A 25,389-nucleotide genomic window follows, 5' to 3' on the forward strand; every position below is an offset into this window, starting at 1 on the left:
TTCATTTATTTCTTAGCACTTAACCCCTATCTAAAATGAACTATTTTATTTATATAACTTATTTATTGTCTGTGGCTCCCAAGAATATGGAAATTTCATATGGACAGGGACCTGTCTTATTTACTGTTGTTTGCCAAAGACTTAGTGACAGACCCACAGCAGGTGCTTAATAATTATTTGTTGGATGTCCTTAAATATGTCATACTGACTTCCTCCAATAATCCTTGCCTCATTGGAATCACAGAGTTGTTATAGGATAAAAAGTTTCAAGACATCCTGGGCATCATGAAGACATTGATGTGGTTAAGTTAGAATTACAAATGACCAATTACATTTTCTATGCTTTAAATTTATGAACAAATCAGGACTCCCAGTATCATTGACCAAATAGACATTTATTTGACAAAAATTAAGAAGTCTCGGAATATCAAGTGCTGGAAAAGATATTGACAACATATATCACTTTCATATTTTGGAAGGGAGTATAGAGTGACTCACCACTTTGGAAACTAGTTAGATGTGTCCTTGTAGTGTTAGCACTCACGTTTCGCATGACTTAGCAGTTCTTCTCCCAAGTAAATACCTAAGATAAATTCCTTCGCTTACTCCCAGGAGATGGTAGAAGAATATTTATAAAAACCCCAGTAATGATGATGACAACAAACAGTGGAAACAACCAAATGCCCAATGACAAGAAAATAACTTGGGCTCTAGAAATTTATGAAGCTGTGAAAAATGAATGAATTATGACTACACACAAAAATCTAGAAGAATCTTAGTAATATAATCCTGAATGAAAACATGCAAATCTCAGATTATATAAAACTCGATGCTCTTTTAATAAAGTTCATTAAAAAAAGCTAAACAATTATCAAAACAAGAGAATGGCAAAGTCAACCACTGTGATTACCTCGGGTAAGGAAAAGTGGAAGACACAGTCGTGAAGGAAGATACAGTTGAATGTAAGTTGCTGTCAGTGTTCTGGTTCTTGGGTTAGATGGTTTGTATTAAACCACCTGCTTCAACACCCACCCCTTCCATGGAGAGAACACTTCTAGGAGGCAGGCCCAAAGGTGACTCAAAGGATGAGCTGGATCCAGGGTCGTATCTACTCAGTTTTCTATTCTCAGCGAGGTTTCTTGAATGAATGAATAAATGAATGAAGGAAGGAAATGAGAGAAAAATGTAAAGTTCTTTTGGTTAATATTGAGTGTAATCCAATCCAATCACTTACCCCAATACTTTACCCTGCTCCCAAACATACCAAATTATGTAATCAATTTCCTAATTAGTTGAAAATAAAAAAGAACTAACTTTCTCCCAGAGTGGTAAACAACTACATAACATTTTTCCATATAGACTATTCCATAATACTCATCAATACAGGGTTATGTAGTGAGAAAATGATTCCAATCAAATACAGTATAGAAAAAGTTTTTTAATGCACTTTTTTTCAGGCAAAAGAGCGTCAGAAAACATCCATCATTAAGTAGTGTTACAAATGGCACTTTTGGCTACATTAGAGAATTAGATATGAGTCCCATGTGTTTTCTCTGATAGGTTGGTAATAGAGCAACTTTATAATGCAACCCTTTCTTAGAATAAAAAACACCTAATTTGTCCTAAAAGACAGGAAAAGCTGTAAACCTAAAGTCATCGTTTTAAAAATTTAACATTTATTTCATACTATACAATCTATTTCCATATTATAATTTTAAGCATTATGCTATAATTCTTAAGAAGGGAAAACATAAATTTCAACCTAATTTAAAAATAAACATATATATTAAGTATATATATTAACGCATTTGATAATATCCTATGCTAACTTTGACGATGAACTTCATTTTGGTATGCTGCAGATTTGTCCTTTTGGGGTTGAACTGAGGAAAAGCATATTACACCTGAAATTCTGCCTTCAATGAGTAAAACAATGCTCAGTGATATCAACGGACTCTCACCAGTTGGCAAGATGCATATGTTCCAGAGTTATTCTGATGAAAATGAAACAGGATTAATACTCAACAGGAGAGAATACTTAATGTCAGTTTAAAATAGGTCTTGAAAGTTGACTATTGTCACAAATATTTGAAAAGAGTATTTGGAAATGTGACACTCCATTCTGAACGGAAAGCAACGATTTTTAAATTATTAATTGTTAATTGCTACCACCCCAGTGCATTCACCTTTTATAAGATGGCATGAGGCTGACTGCATCTAATCTACTCAAACATGGATATCTTTTTCTTGTTACCCACAATTTCTCAACCAGTCCCCTTGTCAACTTATGCAACTATTTATCAGAGATTAGTTGTAAAACACCACAAATAGGACCAACCCAAAAGGCAACTGCATTTTTCTCTCTACAGCAGAAATAACAAACGGCTTTCAAATTTGCTCTGATAGCACATACTATGCTGATGAAGAAACCAAAGATTTCCACCTCATCACAGAAACATAAACACACAACACAAGCACCTGAAAAATCAAAAGTGTTTTCTCTGGGAACAAAGAAAGCCATTTCAGGGGTTCTCAGTGAGTGATACCACACATGTAATACACTGATACACACATACACACGAAAGAAAAGTCTTAGGAATATTGCTTATTGTTAATTTAGAACAATTCTTGGTGTTAATTTAGAAATGGAGTTCCTAAACTTTAAAGCAACTCACCTGCTAAAATATCACACAAAATACTTATTTTTTAATGCTGTGATTTCACAGTCCACGGCCTGAGTCAATTAAAATGTACACCCTTCACCTTCACAGGTAGATGGCACTACTTGAATTTTACGAATACCCCAGAGCCAGAGGCCTATTTTCACCGCATTTGTGTCCACCACAGAAAGCTATCTTGTAAAGGACATATAATTAGAAGGCAGAAGACTGGCGTCTAACCCGGGCTCTCACCCTAGCAAGCCTCATGAGCCCAGGCGCGCCATGCGAACATTCCACACTGCAGTGTGCTCATCAGCAAAATGAGGACAGGAAACCGTGCTCTCCGTGGCTCCACGTGGCACCATTAGTTTCGGATTTTCTAACTTTGACGTTTTCATTAGGCACTGGGCTTTATTCACAACCTAATATCAAACTTCTACCCAGTGTCTGGTCAGGAATTTGCATCTGGAAAGCTGAGCCTTTCCGTAACTAGGTAACTCCTTGGTCATTTATTCCATGAATGGTGAGTACCTACTCTTGGTGGATTAAAAGTAGCCACAAATTCTTTGCAGCTCCTCCCATCAAAGGGTGAGTCCATTCCCCATTTCTCGATTCTGAGCTAGTTTAGTGACTTGCTTTGATCGAAAACATGCTACGGAAGTAACACTGGGTGACTCTCCAGGCAAGTCCACAAAAGGTCCTTGCAGTTTCCATTCTCACCTTCTTTGATCCCATGAGGCCTAATGAGGAATCCTAGGAGCTCTGGGAAGAGGCCACCTGGGGTGGAACAGAGGCTCGTCAGCCAACCGTGCCAGCCACCTGTGTGAGACACGTGCACAGAGCCCGCCTAGCCCACATATGTTCATGGGAACGCACCCAGCACCCCCTGGACCAGTGGCTGGCCATCCCAGTGGAGCTCTGCCCAAATTGCCAACGTACAGGATCATGAGCACATAGAGCGTTTCGAGCCACGTTCTGGGGTGGTTTGTTAAGTAGCCATGGACAGCTGATACAGTCACAAACTGTGCCAGGTGAAGGGAACACCTGGGTGACAAGACTCAGTCCCATTCTGCCAATGCTCAGAATATAGTTAGGGAGACAGACACGTGATGGACAACCTCAAAGTAAATATCATCAGCGCCGTAATCACAGGGGGGTTGATGCATAAGGGCCCATGGGAAATTAGAGAAGGGGAGTCAAGCCCAGAATGAGGGAGCTGGCAAAGGTTTCTCAGAGAAGATAATAACTAAGGGGAATTAACTGGACAGATTTCTCCAGGCAAAGAAGGAGAAACCCTATTCCAGAGAGGAGAAGCTGTATGTGGAAAGGCCGGAGGGAGCTCAAGAGCGTCCCGATGGGAATGGGAGCACTCACTTTAATTACCATGTAAGGATGTCGGAGAGAGGGGTTGCTGAGGAGTAGCTAAGGTAAAGCTCTCTTGACCTTAAGTAGAATTCTCTGGCATTTGGCCTTTAAACTGAGGGTGATGAGAGCCAAAGGACGAAATAGTTCCTCTCTCCTTTCTTTCCTTCTCTTCTTCCCTTAGTATTCATTTGACCAAAGACATCAATAACACTCTCTGAATCAAAGAAATTCTACTGGCAGGAAGCTGAATGGAGTAAAAACAGACAGATGCTTCTCTGGTGCTTAGATTGGTTAAAGGGAAGTGATATTATGCCAGGGCCCAAGATGACGGGCATTAGGCCATGAGTACAAAGTACAGATGGCAGGCAAGAAGAAGATGCCATCGTCAAAGGTGGTCCTCCTTCTTTTGTCACTTAACGAACACCTGATCACAGGCAGCATTTAAGACTCGTCTTTTTAAAATGTCATAAACACTTTTTGAGCCGACTCATAAGGTCTCCCACTTGCTAGTTGTGTGGCCTCGGGCACATGACTAACCTCTATATGATTCAGCTTCCTCAGCTATCAAATGGAGATAATGGTGATATTGACCTCACAGGTCAGTAGGAATAAGTGATGTATAGTTTTAGCACAGCCCCGGGTATAAAATAAGCCCGCAACAGTAGGTCCTTAATGGGGAAAGGCTGGGGGAGGGGCGGTAACGTGGGCTCTGGCATTAAAGAAACCCATGTTTGAATCTTAGCAGATCTTGCAGCTATGTGAACATGGATGTTGAAGTCTGCTTAGACTTAGTTTCCACATCTGAGAAATGAGGGTGATAATACCCTTCTTAGAGGGTTTTTTTTAAAAAGTATTTATTTATTGTCAGAGAGAGAGAGAGCACAAGCAGGGGGAGCGGCAGGTAGAGGGAGATGCAGGTTCCCCGATGAACAAGGAGCCGGATGTGGGACTCGATCCCAGGACTCTGGAATCAGAACCTGAGCCAAAGGCAGACGCTTCACTGACTGAGCCACCCAGGTATCCCTTGGAGGGTTTTGATGAATATTCAAAGAGATCACACACATTAAGTGCCGCAGCACAAAGCCTGGCTACAGTATAAACGCACATACACACAGAACGCGGCTAGTTCCCAAATGTAGATCGACGGTACTGATGTTAGACATTCTACATTACTTCAAAATCCTATTCTCTAACTAAAGCTAAGATCAGAAAAGTTGGATTACTAGAAACATATATACGTAACATCTTTAGCACGGTATGTCCATTTTACCAGTACCAATACATTATGATAACCTATCACGAAAAGAATGGCTGAGGTACAACATTCGTATTTCATTTTGTTAATACGTGATAAGAAAGTAACCTGGTTGTTCAGAATGCATTATATGAAATTAAGAATTTGGCATTCCCTGACTACCTAATTTGGCACTTTGAGGAATTTCCTCTATACACCAAGCCCCCAAATGCATTCTTTTCTAAACCTAAAAAAGAAACATGCATATATATAGTGAGTTGAAAAATGACAACACAAGACGATGTTTTGGTGAAAAATAATCCCGCCAAATAAGCAGGACATGTCATTCCTTAGAATATGTTACACTAGAAAGCTAGTAAAAATTCAGGCCAATGAGGCAATTTAATTTCAAGTTTATCACATATGGGCCAAGCTCTAGAATCCTTCACTTACAAAGGGACAACTTCAAAGTGAACTCTTGCCAGAGGCGTGATATGTGTATACACAAATTCCTCTGTTTTGACATTCAACATATTCTGGATTAAATCTAGAAAGCTTCTGTAGCTGATTGATAAGAAAAAATTATTTAGGCCCAGAAAGAGAAATCAGAGCAAATAATCACAAGTAGTATCTCCCTATTTATCCCATCTATAATCATCACAAGGTTTTTGTTTTCTAACGAACGCCATAAATGAAAACATATGTTAGAAGTTGATACTAAAGGCAGGAATTAAGAAAAATTCATTTTTCAACAGCTTTTAAGCACTTGAATGCTTTAGAACCTTCTTCAAAATGCTGGTTAATGGGTATTATTCCTCTGGATGTTGCTTTAATTTGAAGCTTGGTGAAATCCAGATCCTTTCATAAACAGTTCCATATTCCTTTTGGTAAGAGAACAATCTAAAATCTGTAACAACTACTCTATTGACTCCTATGGGGGTATTTTAGCATGTTGCTGTTTTGGCCAGAGAAGCATTTCAACAACTTTCTGTGAACTAAGATTAAAAAAAAAACAATGGCTGAGAACTACAAACAGAAATCAAGTAAGGCAATTCTACTTTGTAAGGAAATTCCATTTCTGAATTTTTTTCTACACTGACGTAAATTGTTTTTTTGGGGGGTTTTTTTTGTTGTTTTTTTTTTAAGATGATCTACCCGGTTCTTCCACATTCAAACAGTCTATGAAACTCAAATCAAGATGTGTATGTATGGAGAAAAGATTTGTGCGTCCAAAAGCATCCATGTGTATGGAAGTCTTGTCATTGCATTGCTTTGTGTTGTCTTGGCTTTGATCATCCTTAGGCCACTGAAGGGCCAGGATGTCCACCTGCTCAGCACTCTAACTCCTCCATGACTTCCATGACGATCGTCCGAGGGCCCGTCAGAATCAGATTGCTCACAGTCCGGTAGTCGACATGCAGCACATTGAGCCCATTTACAGAGACAACAAACTGACAGACCTAAAGGAAAGACAAAGAAAAAGTATCTATTACAGCTCCTGCTTTTCCATAGACCTCTAACGAAGTCATTGTATATCTCTAACATCTAACATCTCTTCAAATACCCAACTGCACCCAGCTGAAGATAACAATTTCCAAGAATTTACACTTTTTCTGGAAGGCAATATAATAGAAAAAGCATTTGGCTTGGTGTTTCACAAAATTAGGATTAAATCCTAGTTTAGCAACTTACTAGCTGGAGCTAGGTATTTAAATTTCTGAGCTTCACTTCCCTCAACTCTAAACTAGGGATGATTAATAATAAAATAATAATAATAACAACAACAATACCTACCTTATAAGATGTTGTAAGAATTAAATGAAGTGAAGTACATCAAGCTTCTTCTACTGCAGTGCTCTGAACCAATGGAGTACTCAATATATTTTTACAGTCAGTGTTTATGGCTGTTACTCATTTGGTCTCAATATTGAGGGAGACCCTATGGCCCACTGTTCCCAAGACAGCCCTCTTTGCCATCTGCTGTTTCTGAATGATTATTTATAGTGCTTCCTTTCACTTGCCAAAGTGTCCCCATTGAGATGCTAAATTCCACACATTTCCCTATTTCTCATTCTTATGAAAGTGGATCAGGCCAACAAAGGTTAGCTTTTACACTAAGTATTAGTTAACCCGCGGTAGGAGAGAGAATTACAATTTAAAAAAAAAAAGGAAGCACCATTCAACAATTAGAGACCATAGTGAGCTGGATAGTGACCCACAGCTACTGCCTCAAAGGAAGGTACTGCACTTGAGGTTAGTGGTGACATCAGATGCTGGGTACTTTTTTATTTAGCTGATACAAATTAACAGTTGATATATCTGCTGTGTGTCTGAAGAGGCAGACAATTGGACAGATGAGTGATTTATGTCCCTCAAATAGAAAAATGGAAAGACACACAGATCTCCAGCTGTCAGTGATAAGTACATCTAATTAGCAAAACAGAATCCCACAGAATATAAGTCTGTACGGTGCCTGGCACATGGTAGATACAATATCCCTAATCCCCAACAATGTCTATGTCCTCATCCCTGGAACCTCTGAATATTTAGTTTACATGGCAATGGGGAGTTAGGGTTACAGATGGAATGGTTGCTAATCAGCTGATTTTAACATTAGGAGATTATCCTGAGTCATCTAGGTGGGCCCAACCTCGAGGGTCCTTACGAGAGGGAGACTCGAAAGCCGAAGGCAGAACTAGATGTCACAACAGAAGCAAGAAACTGGAGAGAAAAGAGAAAGGGGCCAGAAGCCAAGGAGTGCAAGTGGCCTCTATTAGCTGGAAAAGGAAAGGCAGTGGATTCTCCCCTCTGAAAGCCCAGAGGGAATGTGGACCTGCTGACACCTTTAGACTTCTGACTCTAGAACTAAGGCAATACATTTTCTTTGTTTGAAGCTGCCAAGTTTGTGTCAATTTGTTATAGCAGCAATAGGAAACCAGTGCAGTAACTCAATAAATATTCACTGTTGAACGAATTGAATGTATAAATGCATTAAGCAAAAAAAGCAAAACTTTGATGGAGTCTGAAGGCTTTCTTGCTTCTTATAAATTATCCCGTCACTGAATAAGAAAATAAGAAAATAAAAAGGAGGAAAGAAAAGAAGACAAAAGGGAAGAAGGAAGAGAAGACTGAGAGAGGGAAAGGAAAGGAGAGTGTCTGGTTGAGATTGACTTAATGTCTCCCATATCTGTTGTTATCATCATATTTCTTTATAATGCCTCGGTAATTAATATGCACACCTGATTATTAATTAATTTAGTGCTGATGACTCAAAGAGTGGGAAAATATGAAAACATTTTGAAAATCACCATTTCCTTTTCTTATTTTCTGAGTGGGTAACAACTATATCAAATCAAACACTGTATTGATATAATATAAATAATATGAATTATAAGTATTTAAAACATAAAATATATTTTAAATATAAAAATAAAATATATAAACACAATAAAATGCTGTATTATTAAGTGTAAAAATACCTATAACCTATTCCTCAAACCAAAACTGGAAAGTATTAGAAGGGCAGCTATAGATGGAAAAGATTTGGGATTTGGAAAAGATGTGGGATTTGGAATTCAATAAGGATTTAAGTCTTTGGCTCCCTTGTGTGATGACCTTAATCAAGTCATGTCTTCTCTACCATGTCTCCATTTATAAAACAGGGTTAGGTAAAAATGCTCATCCCTATGGGCTCAAATTAGATAATGAATTTAAAACCTCTTTGCTCATGTCAAGCACTACACCGCTGGTTTCTATGAACTTCTTTCCCTTTAAAAATAGCCACTTCCTCTGTGGTGACATGCAAATCAAAATGGGCAGTGGACAATGGTAAGCAAAGTGGTTATTTACATAATGAACACTTGCTGTTGTCATGAACCTCAGTATTTTCCACTTCCAACCTATGGCATCTTTGTATATAAGGAGACTACACCATCACTGTTTCTCCTTTCCCATTTCCATAAATCTGTCCTCATGGATTCAGGGCACATCTTGTACAGAATCAGCAGTTCCCAACCATGACAGAAGTCAGAGTCATAATCAAAGTCATACTAGCAGGTTACAATCCATCCTGAAAAAGGCCACAGGTAATTTGCAGGGCAATTGAACACTAATTTAAAGGAAACATTCATGGTGCTTTGTTTTTTCTGCTCCAGCATACTCATGAGCCAAAGAATAAGAGAAATTCCACTCCTTCCTGATCCAGAGTGCTGACTTTAGACCCGGGTCTTTCTTTCCTCCAGAGGGCCAAATAGCCTTTTTGTGTGGCAAGATGAGAAGGCAGTGATTCACATTCCAGCTAACCCTTCATGAGCTCCTGAAGGTGAGATGTGTCTTTGCATCACCAGGATTACCTTTATTTAGCATTTAGTCTCAACCAGAATTGTATTGTCTCTCTCACAATGGTTTGTTTATTTTCATTGACCAACACTTAAAAAGTAGGAAATTTCAACATAAAAAGTCCAGGATCTGGCCTCTCTGGAACAATCTAAAGCTCTAATAACACCAGGTCAGAATGGCCACTTGCCAATGGCTGAGTAGGGGCTACCCCTAGTAGATGTTCTCTCATTTGCCATGGTTCACACCAGTTCCTGTTTCTCTGCCACCTAGCAGACAGACATTGGAGTCTATAACCTCTAATCTGGGGCCACCAGAGGAAAAGAGCTGAAGGGAGGGAGATGTGGTACTTCAAGAACTAAAGGATGCCAAATGTCCATTGGCTGATGAAAAGAGAAATAACATTTGATATATCCATATCATGGAATATCATTCAGCAATAAAATGGAACCAACTACATGCTACAACATGGATGAACCTTGAAAACATTATGCTAAGTGAAAGAAGTCAGTCACAACAGACCATATATTGTATAAGTCCTTTTATATTAAAAGTCCAGAATGGACGAACCCATAGAGACAGAAAGTAGATTAGTGGTTTCCTAAGGCTGGGGCATGGGGAGGTACGATAGTGACTGCTAATAAGTATAGAATTCCTAGCCCAAACTGTAACCAACTTGTAATCCTCAAAAATATTTGTTTTATTTAGGGGCGCCTGGGTGGCTCAGTTGGTTAAGCGACTGCCTTCGGCTCAGGTCGTGATCCTGGAGTCCCGGGATCGAGTCCCACATCGGGCTCCCTGCTCAGCGGGGGGTCTGCTTCTCCCTCTGACCCTCTTCCCTCTCGTGCTCTCTGTCTCTCATTCTCTCTCTCTCAAATAAATAAATAAATAAAATCTTTGGAAAAAAAATATTTGTTTTATTTAAAAAAAAATAGGGTTTCTTTCAGGGGTGGTGAAATGTTCTAAAATTGATTGTGGGGATAGTTGCATGACTTTGTGACTATGCCAAAAATAAGTGAGATCTATACTTTACACAGTATATGAATTATATCTCAACAAAGTTGTTATTAAAAAGAAGAACTGGAGGGAAAAGGGGGCTGATGTCAGCAGTGCATAGATCTCTGTAGACTGGAGAGGGTGGTTGCAGGATTGGTTCAAAGATGGGGTCTTATGGACCTCCTGATTGCAGGGATTCTTGGAGACTACATAACTGGAATGGTAAGGGCTGTGTGATTGGGAGGATGAGCATTCAGTGGCCTCTGCTCAGGACCTATGCCCCAGAGTTCAAGAGTGGAAAAGGGGCAGCCATCAGGGCCAGCTGGACAAGGACCATGGGCAGCACAGTGGTCAAAGTCCATGTTATTGGGCTGCCTAAACCCCAGGATGGGGGCTGGGGGACCTATAATCCCAAAGGGGAAGGGCATGGGCAATGGGGCATCAAAACAATATTATATTGGACTTGTCATCAACCTTGGTGAGTGGTGACTTGAACTGCACTTAATTTTAGAGAAAGGTCATTTTGGGGGCACCAGGGTGGCTCAGTCAGTTAGGCGTCCAATTCCTGATTTCGGCTCAGATCATGGTCTCAGGATCGTGAGATTGAGCCCCACATCGGGCTTTGTGCTCAGCGGGGAATCTGCTTGGGATTCTCTCTCTCTCTCTCTGCCCCTCCCACTCATACTCTCTCCCTCTCTAAAATAAATACATCTTTTAAAAAAAGAGAGCATCTCAAGCAGACTCCACACTGAGCACGGAACCCAACATGGGGCTCAATCCCAGGACCCTGAGATCATGACCTGAGCTGAAGCCAAGAGTCGGATCTTAACTGACTGAACCACCCAGGTGCCCCAATAAATAAATCTTTAAAAAAATTTTTTTCTTTTATGGTAGCTGGTTTCTATCACTGGCCACCTATGATCACCAGTATAATGCTTATGAACAAACTGAGTCTCAGAGAGGTTAAGTTCTTTGCTCAAGGTCACACAACTAAGTGTCACATCTGGAATTTGAACTCCATATGACTCCACAGCCCCACATAAATACACATTTGTGAAGTACAATGTATATATGCAAGTGTGAGGAATGCAGAGAATAGTAGAAGACACATGTCTCTTCTCTTTGCTTTAACTATTAATTAAACAGTCTAAGTCCACTCAGATATCTTGTGATGTTGATGTTTAGGATCTTCCAACTTCATAAGAAGGTTTTTACTCAGTTAATATTGGATTGCTTTTTGTGCCATTTAAAGTCCTGAACAATATATGAACTTAGGTATTTATTTCGATTTTTTTTTCTTGAATGATGAGGAAAAAAAGCTTTCCAAACATTTATCATGCTTATATTCAAGGTAGTATTTTTGGAGTCAGGCTGTTAGTAAAAACGTCATCTCTCCCTAAGTGGTCCTCACAACTGTTGTGGTTCCTGCAGTTCCAATGTCCTGTTACTAAAAATGTGCAAAATGATCTGGAAAACGCAGGTAGAACTGTGTAACGTATTCAGTTACAATGGACTTGGAATTAGCATCTATGGTACACTATGTTCTGCAAATAAACACACATTACAGGTAACCACAGGAAGCACACAGCCTGGGAGATATTTTTTTTTCTCTTCTATATTAAAAAGGAGACACATACAAATATACAGAACATGTTGACAACCTCTGAATAGATCTACCTTAGGTACATATTACCTTCTACCCGCAGGTGGAAATGAGAATTTAAGTGAGGGTGTGATGCTTTTCTTCTGCTTATAAATACCTCTATCATATCTGTTTTCAAAGATTTTATTGCAATTCTCTCATTTCCTGTTTCACAGAGAAGAGATCAATCATGAGTTCATGTAGCTGCTCTAAGCTCATTTCCTCCAAGAACGCTAGTACCTTGACTTTATAAAAAGGGATATGGAGGACGTCATCCTTAATGAGAAGGAAGAACAACACTTCATAAGTCATAGGTAAGTGATTTCTGAGCAAGAAGGTAATGGAGAAAAGTCCTAAAAACCATTGTAGGTCTGGTAAGAGTTAATGGGAAGACAGGGGTAGAACTCAGCACATTTCAGGGTGTGATCAGGTTGGGATGAATACCTAGGCTGAAGTCCAGCTTTCCTCCTGATAAGGAGCCAAACCAACTAAATAATCTTACCTCTAATTCCTCTCCTGTGCCAGTCCTGGCAGACGCTAGATAACCCTACAGATGGATTGAGTGCCCATGGGATTGCGCAATTGCACATTCATCCTTGTATGGCTAGGATTCCATCACAATCATTCAATTGTTATCCAAAGCGGGAGTGAGGTTGGAAAGAAACACTACACCTATGATTACATAAGTGTCTTCTTACTGCCATGGGAATGTGTATTCACCAAGACACTCACATCCCCGAAATGACTGCACTCATGTAAAGCCACTCTGGCTTTTCTCTCTTTTGTTCTTTGTGTTCTTGAAGGAGAAAGGATTCAAGGGTAAGCCTGCTTCAGGCTTTCCCTCAAAATAACAAAACAGCAAGACAGACCAAGAGATAAAGTTTCAATACTATAATTATAATATGATTAACTGATATGAATTTCTTTTTTTAAATTTTTTTAAAGATTTTATTTATTTGACAGAGAGAGACACCGCGAGAGAGGGAATACAATCAGGGGGAGTGGGAGCGGGAGAAGCAGGCTTCCCAGCAAGCAGGGAGCCCGATGCGGGGCTTGATCCCAGGACCCTGGGATCATGACCTGAGCCGAAGGCAGACGCTTAATGACTGAGCCACCCAGGCATCCCTAATTGATATAAATTTCAAAAGTAGGCAACTAACCTGTGATCTTAGAATTCTTGGGTAGTAGTTTCACTAGTAGCTCATTTTGTAATAAACTGCGATGTGCCTAAATAATTTTTACATTTTCTATATAGTGCAATAAAATTGTTTTAATTCTTACCTTTATAATTTACCAGTAATGGGACTTTGGGCAAGTTACAAATTCCCTGAGTTATGCTTTACTCATCTGCAAAATGGAGGTCATATTCATTATGAGGATCAAATCTGATTAAGTACTAACCCCAGTGTTTAATATCAGTGAAACATTAAATAAATATTGGTTTTTCTCTTCTATTCCTCTTCCCACACAATCTCTCCCTGCAAACAGCCCCATGAATGCAGACTGTTGAAAGGAAGACAAACCAACAATTGCATGGTGCATACCCAGGAAAGCTACTTTGGGTTCTGGTTTGGGAGATGGAAATTGATACTGAGTTGGTATTATTTATTGAGATCAAATATGAAAAATACAATAAAAATCAATCCAGGGTGATAAGAGAGCTTTTCCTAAGCTAAGAGAATCTCACAAGGATAAAGAATCCAGAAACCACTGTAAACAATCAGCATAATTTTAAAGTAAATTGAGTATGGAATTCCTTAAGGAATCAGTGGTCTTGTCTGTAGAATACTCACTTTAACAAAGTTGCTGCAGAACTAATGTAAGCTGAGTCAAGATGTGCTAGTTACTTCTATAGAATGAATTTCTTACATCTATAGAATGCTTTATGTTTACAAAAGCATTCACATTCAGCAAGGATGACACTTAGGAGTTTCAGACACTGCTGTATAGTAAGTAAGTTGTGTGTCTGTATTTAGTGCATAATAGCCTTGACAGCAGAACATTGTTCTTGGGGGAAAAAAAAAGAAAAGATTTGCAGCTGTATGTTTAGTCCCATAAATCTCTCCACCAAATATGTAACTGGCTGGAGAGTGAGTGGTGTGGGAGGAGGCAGAGATCCAGTTCTTGGACAAACACAGGATTCTCTCTCCAGAGAATTAGCTTTCCTCTAAGCTTTATGCACTTTCAGCATGCTATATGGATGGCTCTGTGATGGCCCTAAAGAACAGACTATGCAATCAGCCTTGAAGGAAAGTCAAGGATACGTTAAGAGTGAATTTTCCAATAAAACAACAACAAAAAGCAACACTAAAGAATTTTTGTTTCAAATTGAAAGATTCCAAGTGCCTGCTGGTTTCAAACAGAATCTGCCCCCTTCCAGCCCAAATCGACCGAAGGTCTGCTTCAGATCCAGTTTGCTCAGTTTGAAGGGGAGGGGTCGGTCAAGGGGGACTGTGATGTACTTCAAGGAGGGGGAGATATAGGATCCACTGAACTTAGATTCCCAAAGTTAGGATGAAAATTTGCCTTCCAGGGGGTTCCCTCTGGAGATGGGGATGAGGATAGATGGAGGATTTGTGGCCTGCCCTGGTGGTTCATAGCTCTTTCCCACATGCTGCTCTTGATTGCACTGGGACCACTTCCAAGATCTGCTTGTGCTAAGGACAGACAGCACACTCTTGACCTGGTAGTTCCCCAAGGTTATAAGAAGTGTTCAGGCACTGAAGAGAAGCAACATATACACAATAGAACCACAAGATTCCGTGGACTTCCTTTACTACTGAAGGAAAGGAATCTGTCATCTGGGAGCCTTTGTACCGTAGGGCATATGCAAATTATCACTCCTACCTGCCGCCCTTACAAAATTGGCTTACACTGTGGATACAGAAAGTTCCTTAGAATTCCGTGGAATTGCAAACTGGGGCTTCCAGAAGCAGGAGACACACACTCTCAATGCATGTTTTTAACTCCCACGGGAGCTCACGGCTAAAAGAAAAGAGGCTCCATTAGGTCAGATTTCCTCCCTGACCCGAAATTCTTTCCTCCAAAGAAACCTTTTACCCAATTAGCTGTTTGCCCTTAGCATGCTTTTTATTGTTAGGCACTTAACACCCAGAAATTATGTTTTTTTTCTGGATTATGCTAAAAAGCAAAATGAATATACTAAAAAATTTAAAAGATTACTAAACAAGATGCAGTACACATTAAGGTTATTTGTCAGGTAAATAATTACATTATAACTTTGTTTCCACAAATGCAGTGTATTTTTCATATATTATTTCACTCATAAGGGGTGACCTCTAGTGTGTTGGTGATATTATCTAACTTTTAAGAGCGAACTAAAGTCTCATTCTTTTTATTCTACCCCCAAGGTGGTGCTAAGAACAAAATGGTGTGTGTGTGTATGTGTGTGTGTGTGTGTGTGTGTATTTGCAGAGATAGCCCAGGTTACCAGGTAGTTGGTAGTATTTTGGTGAGAAAAGTAAAAGGGTTATAAATAGGTCTAAGATGGAGCACGCTCTTTTTGAGTGTGTTATCTGGACTAAGTAACCTTAGACATTCTTTGTCACGGCCGATGGGAGCTGAGTACCCCCAGGGGAGGAAACTATGCCTCTGGTTTCTGCTCCAGAAACTCTTCCTTATTTTACCAGTCCCTGGGGCTATATTTGGGACCAAGCAATCTGTGCGGCAAGGACGGGGCTGCCAATCAGCCTCCTCAGGACCATCTCAGTTTAGGAGCTTGTGCTGAAGGATCTAGGGAGGTTCCATGCTGACTTGGATAAAGATTGGGAGTAAACCCCACCCCACTCCCACCTCCCACGGTCTAGCAATAAACAGTAAACGTGGCCTGTGTGTTATATTCTGGATCATAACATCTTTAGGAGCCTTGCACACCAGTCCCAGAGAACTGTATGGATTTGAAGATTGGGGTTCTGTCCAATATCTCCATTCCTAGGGAAACACCTAATCCCTGGCAGAGTTGGTAACAGACTTTGCCAAGATTAGCCAGGTGGAGAAACTGAGGACCAGAAAAGTAAAATAATTACAACACATTAGAAGGGTACCATGACATAATGGAAAGACCAAGGGTTCTGGAATCAGACAGACCTGGGCTAGTTTGGCTTTTGCCTCTGCCATTTACTTGCACAACCAGAGGCTATGACTCAAACTCTGTCAGTCTCAACTATAAAATAGAGCTAATATCCAGGTTATAGGGCTGTGACAAAGATTAGAGAGATGATACATATTGAGCAACTGTCACTGTGCTCAGCATGACACCCAACAAAAATGGGTTCCTTCTTCCTCCTATCCCTAAAGAACATACCAGACATTACATTTTATTAAGTGGTCTACCCTCTTAGGCCAGCTCCCACACCTGTGCATGTTTACTTGAATGCTAACCCACTGGATTCTGAGCCTGGACTAAACACCTTTGCTAAGTCTTTATGCAAGAAAGTGATTAATTTATAGGTGGTTAACCCTGGAAAATGGACTTCCCTTCTGGGCACTCAAAAGTGATCCAGGAAAGTGTCCCAAACTGACTGTTTGGTCATATTGCTTCCGTCTTTCATAAAGTACCTGAACTGAGTCATGTTGTGTACAAAACCAGAGTTTGCTAGAATGAGGTATTTGTTTTTTGTTTTTTAAGTCTGGAAAGAAAAGACCAAAGATGGGACTCAACTGATGAATCATCAAACACTACATCTGAAACTAATGATGTACTATATGTTGGCTAATTGAATTTAAATAAAAAACAAACCAAATAAAACACGGGATTCCTATTTTAAATACTTCATCTGTCTTGGGTCCCTACCCCAAGGAGCCAGAGGGAACAAAGAGATAGTTTTTGCTTACAGAGACAATGGTAGAAGCACCCTCACTCTGGTTGTATATAATACAATTCCACATACAGTAGCAAGAACTGGGTACAATTCCTTGAGGTCATCCCCTTCATCCTCTCCCCTCCTTTACTGGATGGATCTCATATTCAATGTCCCCAACTCTTCCTCATACTTGTAGTGAGGATATTTTGTGGGCTTGATATTAGGAAGAGCACGAATATAATAAATAAGAGGTGGAGCTCTGTGTTGTCAACTTGGCCAAGCGAGAACTACATTGCCCAGATTCCCTTTCCAGTGTACTTCCAGGTTTAAGTGGCCACAGGGAGAAATTTGCATAATATCTGGGAAGCAGAAGTAAGGCAGCAAACATCACTCATGGCTGCCATGGTTAAATACAGCTAGAGGCTGACACAGAGGTGTTTGGAGGAGTTCTAGCCTGTCCGTTCTGTGCTGTTCCATATCCAGGTCTTCTCCCTGACTGATAGCCCTCTGACCAATTGTGGTGTCAGGACTCCCACCTGCTAATGAGGTCATGGCCTTCCAGAGATTTCTTCACCAGCTTCCCTTACAGTCCCATTCCAGAACCTTTAGAAGTGAAACTTCAGGTCACCCAATGAGAAATAGAGGTTTGGGAACCATAAACAACTGAGGTGTGTGCTAAGGAAATACATATGGAAAACGTATTTTTTTCCCAGCTGTTTCTCTGTATAGATCCTACCTCTACAAGATCAGAAGCTCCTGACAAGAATGACTTCAGACTCTCCACAGAGTGTGAGACACCTAAGTTGTGTTCCACACATAGGCCTGTAGCCCAGGATACCAGAGTACACAGACATGGGGACCCCTTGGTACTCTGCCCCCTCTGACCTAGCTAAGGTAGGACACAGTCATGCCACTGCTGGGCCTACAAAGATAGGGTGTGTGCTTGGTCCTGATTACTCCGGCTCTGTGAGGTGGAATTGGACCTCATCAACCCCAGCTGTGGGTACGTGCAGGTGGCTACCCTGCCTGGAACACAGTTCAGTTAGGGTACGCCATGGTCCCACTGTGGTAACACAGCTGGTCACACGTAGCCATGACAAAGGCAGTTTTTTCCTTTGAGGTGCCGAGGGGCTCTGGGGGCCCTCCCTCTGCAGATCTCTGGCTTTCCCCAGCCCAGCAAGAGAGCCCCATTACACCTTGCTTCATGAACTTTTCATCGGTTAGCACAAACTTTGGCCAAATCTGGGTGGCTATTCAGGTCTAGGTAGAAAGAGAGGGGGGGGAAAGGTAAACATTTTCTCCGCAGCAGAGGAACATCCATCCTGTAAAACTAAACCCAAAGTATATTTGAATTAAAAAGCAATTGAGAATGAAGCGGGGGAAATCGGAGGGGTAGACGAACCATGAGAGACGATGGACTCTGAAAAACAAACAGGGTTCTAGAGGGGAGGGGGGTGTGAGGATGGGTTAGCCTGGTGGTGGGTATTGAGGAGGGCACATTCTGCATGGAGCACTGGGTGTTATGCACAAACAATGAATCATGGAACACTTCATCTAAAACTAATGATGTAATGTATGGGGATTAACATAAGAATAAAAAAAAATTAAAAAAAAAAAAAAGCAATTGACCTCCACTAGCATTAAACTTTCCTTGGGATGGTATGCAGCCTATTTTCCTGTTCTTCTAAAAAGCCTCTGCTGCTCAAAAAGAACAAGACACAGTGCAATTTTCCCAGGGTACAAGCTGTTAACTGGCATCCTCACCATCAAATGGGGCTGAAACCCCATCCTGAAATTCCATCCCAAAGTATCGGACGTGCAACAAGAGCTGTGTTTTACGCCGGCGGTTGGGGGAAGCTGGGTTTCTTGACCTACACACGGCCCCACTGTCATAATTCACAGCAGCCAAGAAGTCAGCATGAGGAATAACTGCTCGCTAACAGTGTTATTGAGGTTTACGGGCCACTTCCTGGCTTGTTTTGCTTCGGGCAAATTCTGATATCAAGTGGAGCTAATGCATTTCCAAATGTGCTTGTCACTGATACGCTGCAAGGCAATACCTCAAGACCCCAAGTACACCCTCCAAATGCCTTCGCAGGGCATTTCAAAACAGACTATGGAACGCGGTCTTCCCTTTGAGTTTCAGGCATGAAAATCAGGGCAGCCCCTTATCCAACCACATGATGGGATTATGCAGCATTATATCCATCTTTTGTGAAGTCTGGATGATAGTTCTCCCTTTTGGCTGCTACACATTTAAGTCATTTCCAAAAAGCGCCCATATCTGGGCCTCCCCCCAGACCAACTGTGTCCGTACCTTTGGATATGTTTGAGGAGTTTTCCAGGTGATTCTGATGTACAGTGAGGCTGGAGAAACACTGATCTGGGCATTACTTCAAGATCTTTGTGCTCTTGCTTACACTTGTTCTAAACAAGAGGATCATATGCAAGCCCAGTTCCCCAAAATGGAATTCATGGCACACAAAGAGCTGCAATTCACTTCTCACTTGGCCCTAAACAACTTGCTTGGGTCTTAATTTTCTTACATGTAAAATGGAGTTTATAATACGTACTCACTTCTATTTCAGGGAGTTGTGAGAATACAATGAGAAATGTGAGTCTCCAACACATGTGTTACAAAAGCAAGGCACTGTTATTATAATAATAATTACTAAAAATAGTTGACCATAATATAAACTCAAACAGCCCAAATCATATTAGTTACTAAAATGACCACGATGGTAGGGGTGGGGTGCAGAAGGGATGGGAATAGTCTAAATTGGGTGTCCATGGGCCAAGCATTGAAGTTGATTCATCACACACATTTATCAGCACGATCAGATCCTAGTTCTGGTTTTCTCACTTAACCCTGGGTGAGTCACTTCACTTAGGTGGGCCTTATTTTCATTACCCATAATATGGGAAGGTTAGACTGGGAGATTCTTATCCTAGGGTCCATGAATAAGTTTTAGACAATCCATGAACAATACTAGACTGTGTGCAAATCTCTCTCTCTCTCTGTCTTTGTCTCTCTCTTGATCTCTCTCATCTTTTCTTTTTTTTCTGGGAAGAGGGTCCATAGCTGTCAATGAACTCTCAAAGAGGCATGTGACCCCAAGATAATGTTAAGAATCAGCAGAATCTTTCTAGCTTTAAGTTTCTGATTATTGATAGAGAAAATACTACTACTGCTGTTGGAAATTCAACAGACATTTATACAATGTTGAATTTCAAACACATTTCATCTATAAAGAAACTCAATGAAAATCGTGGATAAGAGCCAAGAATAAAAGGTGAATCAACAAGCATTAATCACATAATCACAATGACTTTCGTCCCCTCCCAGAAGTCAAACCAGTTTGACTTGAGGCACTGGCCTAGAGAGGTCCTGGGGACAGAGCATCGTTGGGTCTCTGCCCAGCCCAGAGGTTCTGCAGATCCTGCCCTCTGGTTCCACAGTGGGACTGGTGGAAGGAATATGGATTTGCATGGGGGCTGGAAGACAGATGGGGCAGAAAATAAAGTCTTAGGGCAGAGAGAGATGACTCTAAAATATGGGACTCATCCAGAACAAGCACTTAAACCAGTGTCAGACAAAACACAGAAGAACGAAAAACCAGATACAAAAGCCCTGAGTGGAACAAGGTGTCTAATGATGTTCGGTACAAACTTTGCTTAAGGCTCTCTACAATCACATCATCCGGATCCATACTTGCTATCATGAGACACCAGGGTGCACGCTTCTGGGCTTCCTGCCAACAGAACATATTCATTCAGAAGCCCCGTTCAAATGCTGGGTATCATACTAACATCTTAAAGATCAACAGATTTGGGCTGCTCACATCCTTGGGATACAGAAAGTTGAGAAAGAAGGCTATATTTTTTCTAGTTCCCAAAACTCAGCCCTTTCACTTTTAAACATTTTAGTGATTTGGATTTCTTTTTTTTTTTTTTTAAAGATTTTATTCATTTATTTAATTGACAGAGAGAGAGAGTGAGAGAGGGAACACAAGCAGGGTGGGGAGCAGAGGGAGAAGCAGGCTTCCTGCAGAGCAGGGAGCCCGATGCGGGGCTCGATCCCAGGACTCTGAGATCATGACCTGAGCTGAAGGCAGACGCTTAACTGACTGAGCCACCCAGGTGCCCCGTGATTTGGATTTCTTACTTTGCAAGAATGGCATCTCAGTATCATGGTACTGGAGGACAAAGCTCTACAATAAGAACCAATGCCGAGGGGTCCCAAATGCAATATTACACTTCTGTCCCAGCATCATCTAAACCCCTGTGTTATTAAGGGTATTTCTGGCTTCAATCTTCTCTTGATATAACCAGTTTCACACACAAATAATAATGATTCCAAAGCATATGATCTAGATCCAGGCATATCTGAATTCACATGTAAGTCTTATCCTTAGGCAAAATTCTTAAACCCCCCAAACCTCATTTTTTTCCAGTTATAAAAAGGGAGACAATACTCTGTCCCAAGACAGAGGTGATCATAAATGAAAGAATAGAGATAATGCACCTAGCACGGTGCCTAGCATGCCTAACAAATACTGCTTTAATTTATCTTAGGACTGTTTTCACTTGTTCTCCATGAAATCTATTCAAAGGGTGGGACATGTGCCCCCAAATGGAAAGTATATCTTCTTATGCAAATATGTTCAGTGCTGTCTGCCTCTGAAATAATGTATTGTCTAGACATCACCTGACATGCTCAAATTCTTTTAAAAATAAAAATTAGTGTCAACTTTGTGCCAGGCAAGATGCTAGGGATTTTCAGATGAATTATCTTGTTGCAGCTAGTCTGTAGTACATATTATATTTGTCCTTCTACCTAAGAATATAATGACGGGGCTTTGGGAATCAACTTCCAAGGATTTATTTAATATCTTAGAAATAGTAAGACTTGAATAAATGGAATCCAATTGACTGAGATTTCTAAAAAAAATTCTGAGCACCTGTTAAGGGTCACGTGGTGTGGCAAGTGCTAGAATGAAATCCCACTGGCTACCTGCCATTTTAACAAGCCTTTTTATTTTAGTAAAGCAGAGACAGTGTCTAGATCAGAGTTTCCACCCTCCCTGGCCACAGAAATTAATTTGTTGACTTAACAAACATTTATTGGGAATGTAGTAGAAAAAGAATTAGATGCTATCCCTGCGTTCATAGAGCATGTGTCCTAGAGCAGGGTTAGAAGACAAATACATATCTGTGAAGAAAATAAGTAGGGAGGGAGGAAAGAGAAAAATGAGGAGCTCGGGCAGATACTGCAGGCTTCACTCACCCTACTTCAGCCCAACCTCTCTTTCTCTTGCCCTATAAAAGTTGGAGAATGAAATATTCAATTCCTCAGCAGCCCCAGAAATGACCATGCAACACAATTCCAGTCAGTGAGATGTGGGTGTGAATATGCTATGAAGACTTTCCATCCTCATTAAAGAGGAAGAGACATGTAAGGTGAGGTGTAAAAGATAAGGGGGGATCCGTGACAAGCCATGAGAAGAGAATTCTAGGAGGAAGGAATGGCAAGCGCAAAAGGCCCACGGAGAGAAAGCAATCACTGGTTTGAGGAACTAAAAGGTGATGATGGAGGGGAGCAAGGAGGAGAGTGGCCAGGAGGTAAGAGTTGAAAGACGGGTGGGGGTCAGATCGTGTGGGACTGCGTAGGCCACAGTAAGACTTTTAGATTTCATGTTAAAAGCAACGTGGACACAATGAAGAATCTCAAGTGAGAGAGTGGCAGAACCAGATTTCCTTTGGTGGCTAAATGGGGAACAGATGATAAGGCTGCAAGGTCACATGTAAGACCAATTAGGGCCACAGTAGTCCTGGTGAGAGATGACAGGCGTTCGGAGTTGGGGAAATGAAGACAAACAGATGCATTCGAGATACATTTTGGAAGTGTCTTGAATTGGAAGAAGAAGAGAAAAACAAGCATGACTTCTAGGTTTCTGGCCCAAGCAACTGGTTGGATGGTAATGATATTTACTGAGGTGGAAGAGACTGGAGGAGGAGGAGGAATGTGAAAAACAAAGCATTCAATCAACTCAACATCCATAATTCCTGCTTCAGTGACACAACCCTCTGCCAAACGGATGTTTTCCTGTTTCATTCTCCATCATTTTGCTTTCTCTCACAGGCTCTCCCTTGAGAACCATAAGCTGTAACTATAATACCAACAACATTTCATTTAATCTGGCAGAAGAACAGTAGTGGGTGGAATTAAGAGACTGATGCTAACGGCAAACTGGCAGACTCAGCACATGACTTTATAGTGTTCATCATGGAATTCTGAAAATGAATGAAATGTGCAAACCTACAAAAATTTGTATCTGAGACTCCAAGTCTTGCATCTGGTAATCTTCCTACCAGACCCACACATCACAGTTTATAATTAAGTATTTGTGTGAATAATTAATATCTCCCTTATCACTAGACCCAAAGCTCCCCGAGGGCAGGGGCCTCGCTGGCTTTGCTCACCACTGGATCCCCACAGGGCACCGTATGCAGTAGGTGATCAGTAAATATTTCTTGAAGGATGTTTGTACAGCTTTTTATGGTCAGTGACAGAAACTATGAGTTGTCTCCCAGTATCCACTGTCTTCTCCCTCTTTATTAATAGAACTTCTATTTTTTTCCTGGACACATGGCAACTGTACTAGTTTTTTAGGGCTACCATAACAAATACCAAGAACAGGATGACTTCAAACAACAGAAATTCATTGTCTCTGGAGTCTCGAAGTATGAAATTAAGGTATCAGCAAAGCCACGTTCTCTCTGATGGCCCCAGAGGAAATCCTTCCTTGCATCTTCTAGCTTCTGGTGGTTGCTGGCAATCATTGGCATTCACTGGCTTATAGATGCATCCTCCAGGCCCATGGACATTTTCTCCAAGTGTGTCTTCAGTCTGTCTTTCTTCTGTGCATATTAGTCCCTATTTCCAAATTTCTCCTTTTTATAAGGACACCAATTGTGGACTAGGGCCCAACCTAATGACTTCATCTTAACTTGATTACCTCTGTCAAGACTCTATTTCCTTAAGGTCACCTTCTCAAGTACTGAGGATTAGGATTTCAATGTATCTTTTTTGGGGGGGGGGGACACAATTCAACCCATAATAGTCACTCAGAATAAACAACATTTCCTAGATTTCCTTGTATCTAAGTGTGGCCATGTGTGGTTAAACTCTGACCAATGGGATATAAACAGAAGTAATGTATGCAACTTCCAGGAAGGATCTTTAAAGTAGCAATAGTACCCTTCTCCTTCTCTTCTTCCTTTATGGATGGCTGGAATGCAAACCTCATTGTTCAAGTTCTAGCAGCCATCCTAGACTTTCAAGTGACCTTGGCAATGGAAACTGAGCAAAATGAAAATACAAAATAGGGATCAGAGACCACAGAGACACATCTCAGCCTTAGATTAACTTCTTTCCAGCTAGTACATGGCAAAGAAATACTAGTCTTAACCACTGTTTGGAAGGATTTTGTATCACTCATAAAATAATGGCACCTAATAGTCACTGATCTACAGCCCCAAACTGGGGAATCCTCTGTAAGTCACACACCAGTGGAGACAGTAAAGACAGTATGATATTTATCTTTACTCTTCCGGATACTTGGATTGGGCATGGATAAACTTAGGACATGGCTCTGGAAAGAGAGGTCCAGCCTTGGTTGGGGTAGTTTTAAATTTTTTCCAGGTATAGTGAGTCTTGGGCGGGGGGAGGGGTCGCTGACTTTATACCTTTCTCTTCTTCTTCCAAAGCAAGTGTATAAAGTCAGCGACCCCTCCCCCCGCCCAAGACTCACCTATAGGAGGCAATCTTAGGGTGCCTATAGGAGGCAGTCTCACCTATAGGAGGCAGTCTTAGGGACTGCATAGGAGGCAGTCTTAGGGTGATCTGCTCTTGAGGAGTCTTTCAGAAGGTTGACAGGATTTGGCCACACATAACTATTCAGGTGTGATGGAGAAAAATAGGGTGACCACCCAATCTCTTGAGGTCTAAGGGGTCTCCAGGTTTTCACTTCTCAGTACTTACACTTCGTCCTGTCCTCAGGGATCCAGCACAAAGAAAGCCAGTATTCGAGCCCACAGTAGATCAGTGTAGGAACGGCTCAGGATTATACCAAGACATTTCTAAAACTTGACATGTCTTTGCTTTTGTAAAAGATTACTTTTGCAACAGCTGTGTATAAAAGCGTTTATTTTCAGCCTCTCTGCTAGGAGTACAGCAATCGGGGCTGGGACTTGATGTAACGCCAGTAGTTGCTGACTCTACGATGCACAACTCTGAAATTGGGTTCCGTCTTATGATCAATGCATTTTATA

General features: G+C 41.0%; 1 protein-coding gene across 2 annotated transcripts in view; it reads right to left on the reverse strand.

Moving 5' to 3' along the window:
• Positions 1-947: 947 nt before the first annotated feature.
• DEPTOR (DEP domain containing MTOR interacting protein) overlaps positions 948-25,389 on the reverse strand; it is a 129,442-nt gene continuing 105,000 nt past the window's right edge. The window contains exon 9 of one of the 2 annotated variants that reach the window (XM_054512476.2): positions 948-1,138. In XM_054512476.2, the coding sequence (XP_054368451.1) occupies positions 1,127-1,138 (12 nt within the window). In that variant the 3' untranslated portion in view covers positions 948-1,126. Of the gene's footprint in view, positions 6,720-25,389 lie in introns of both variants that reach the window. The other variant, XM_045895980.3, reaches the window with a different exon arrangement.

This window comes from Mirounga angustirostris, unplaced genomic scaffold (genome assembly GCF_029215605.1).
Source record: "Mirounga angustirostris isolate CCGP_5_RB_7025 unplaced genomic scaffold, mMirAng1.0.hap1 SCAF_4, whole genome shotgun sequence".
NCBI lineage: Eukaryota > Metazoa > Chordata > Mammalia > Carnivora > Phocidae > Mirounga > Mirounga angustirostris.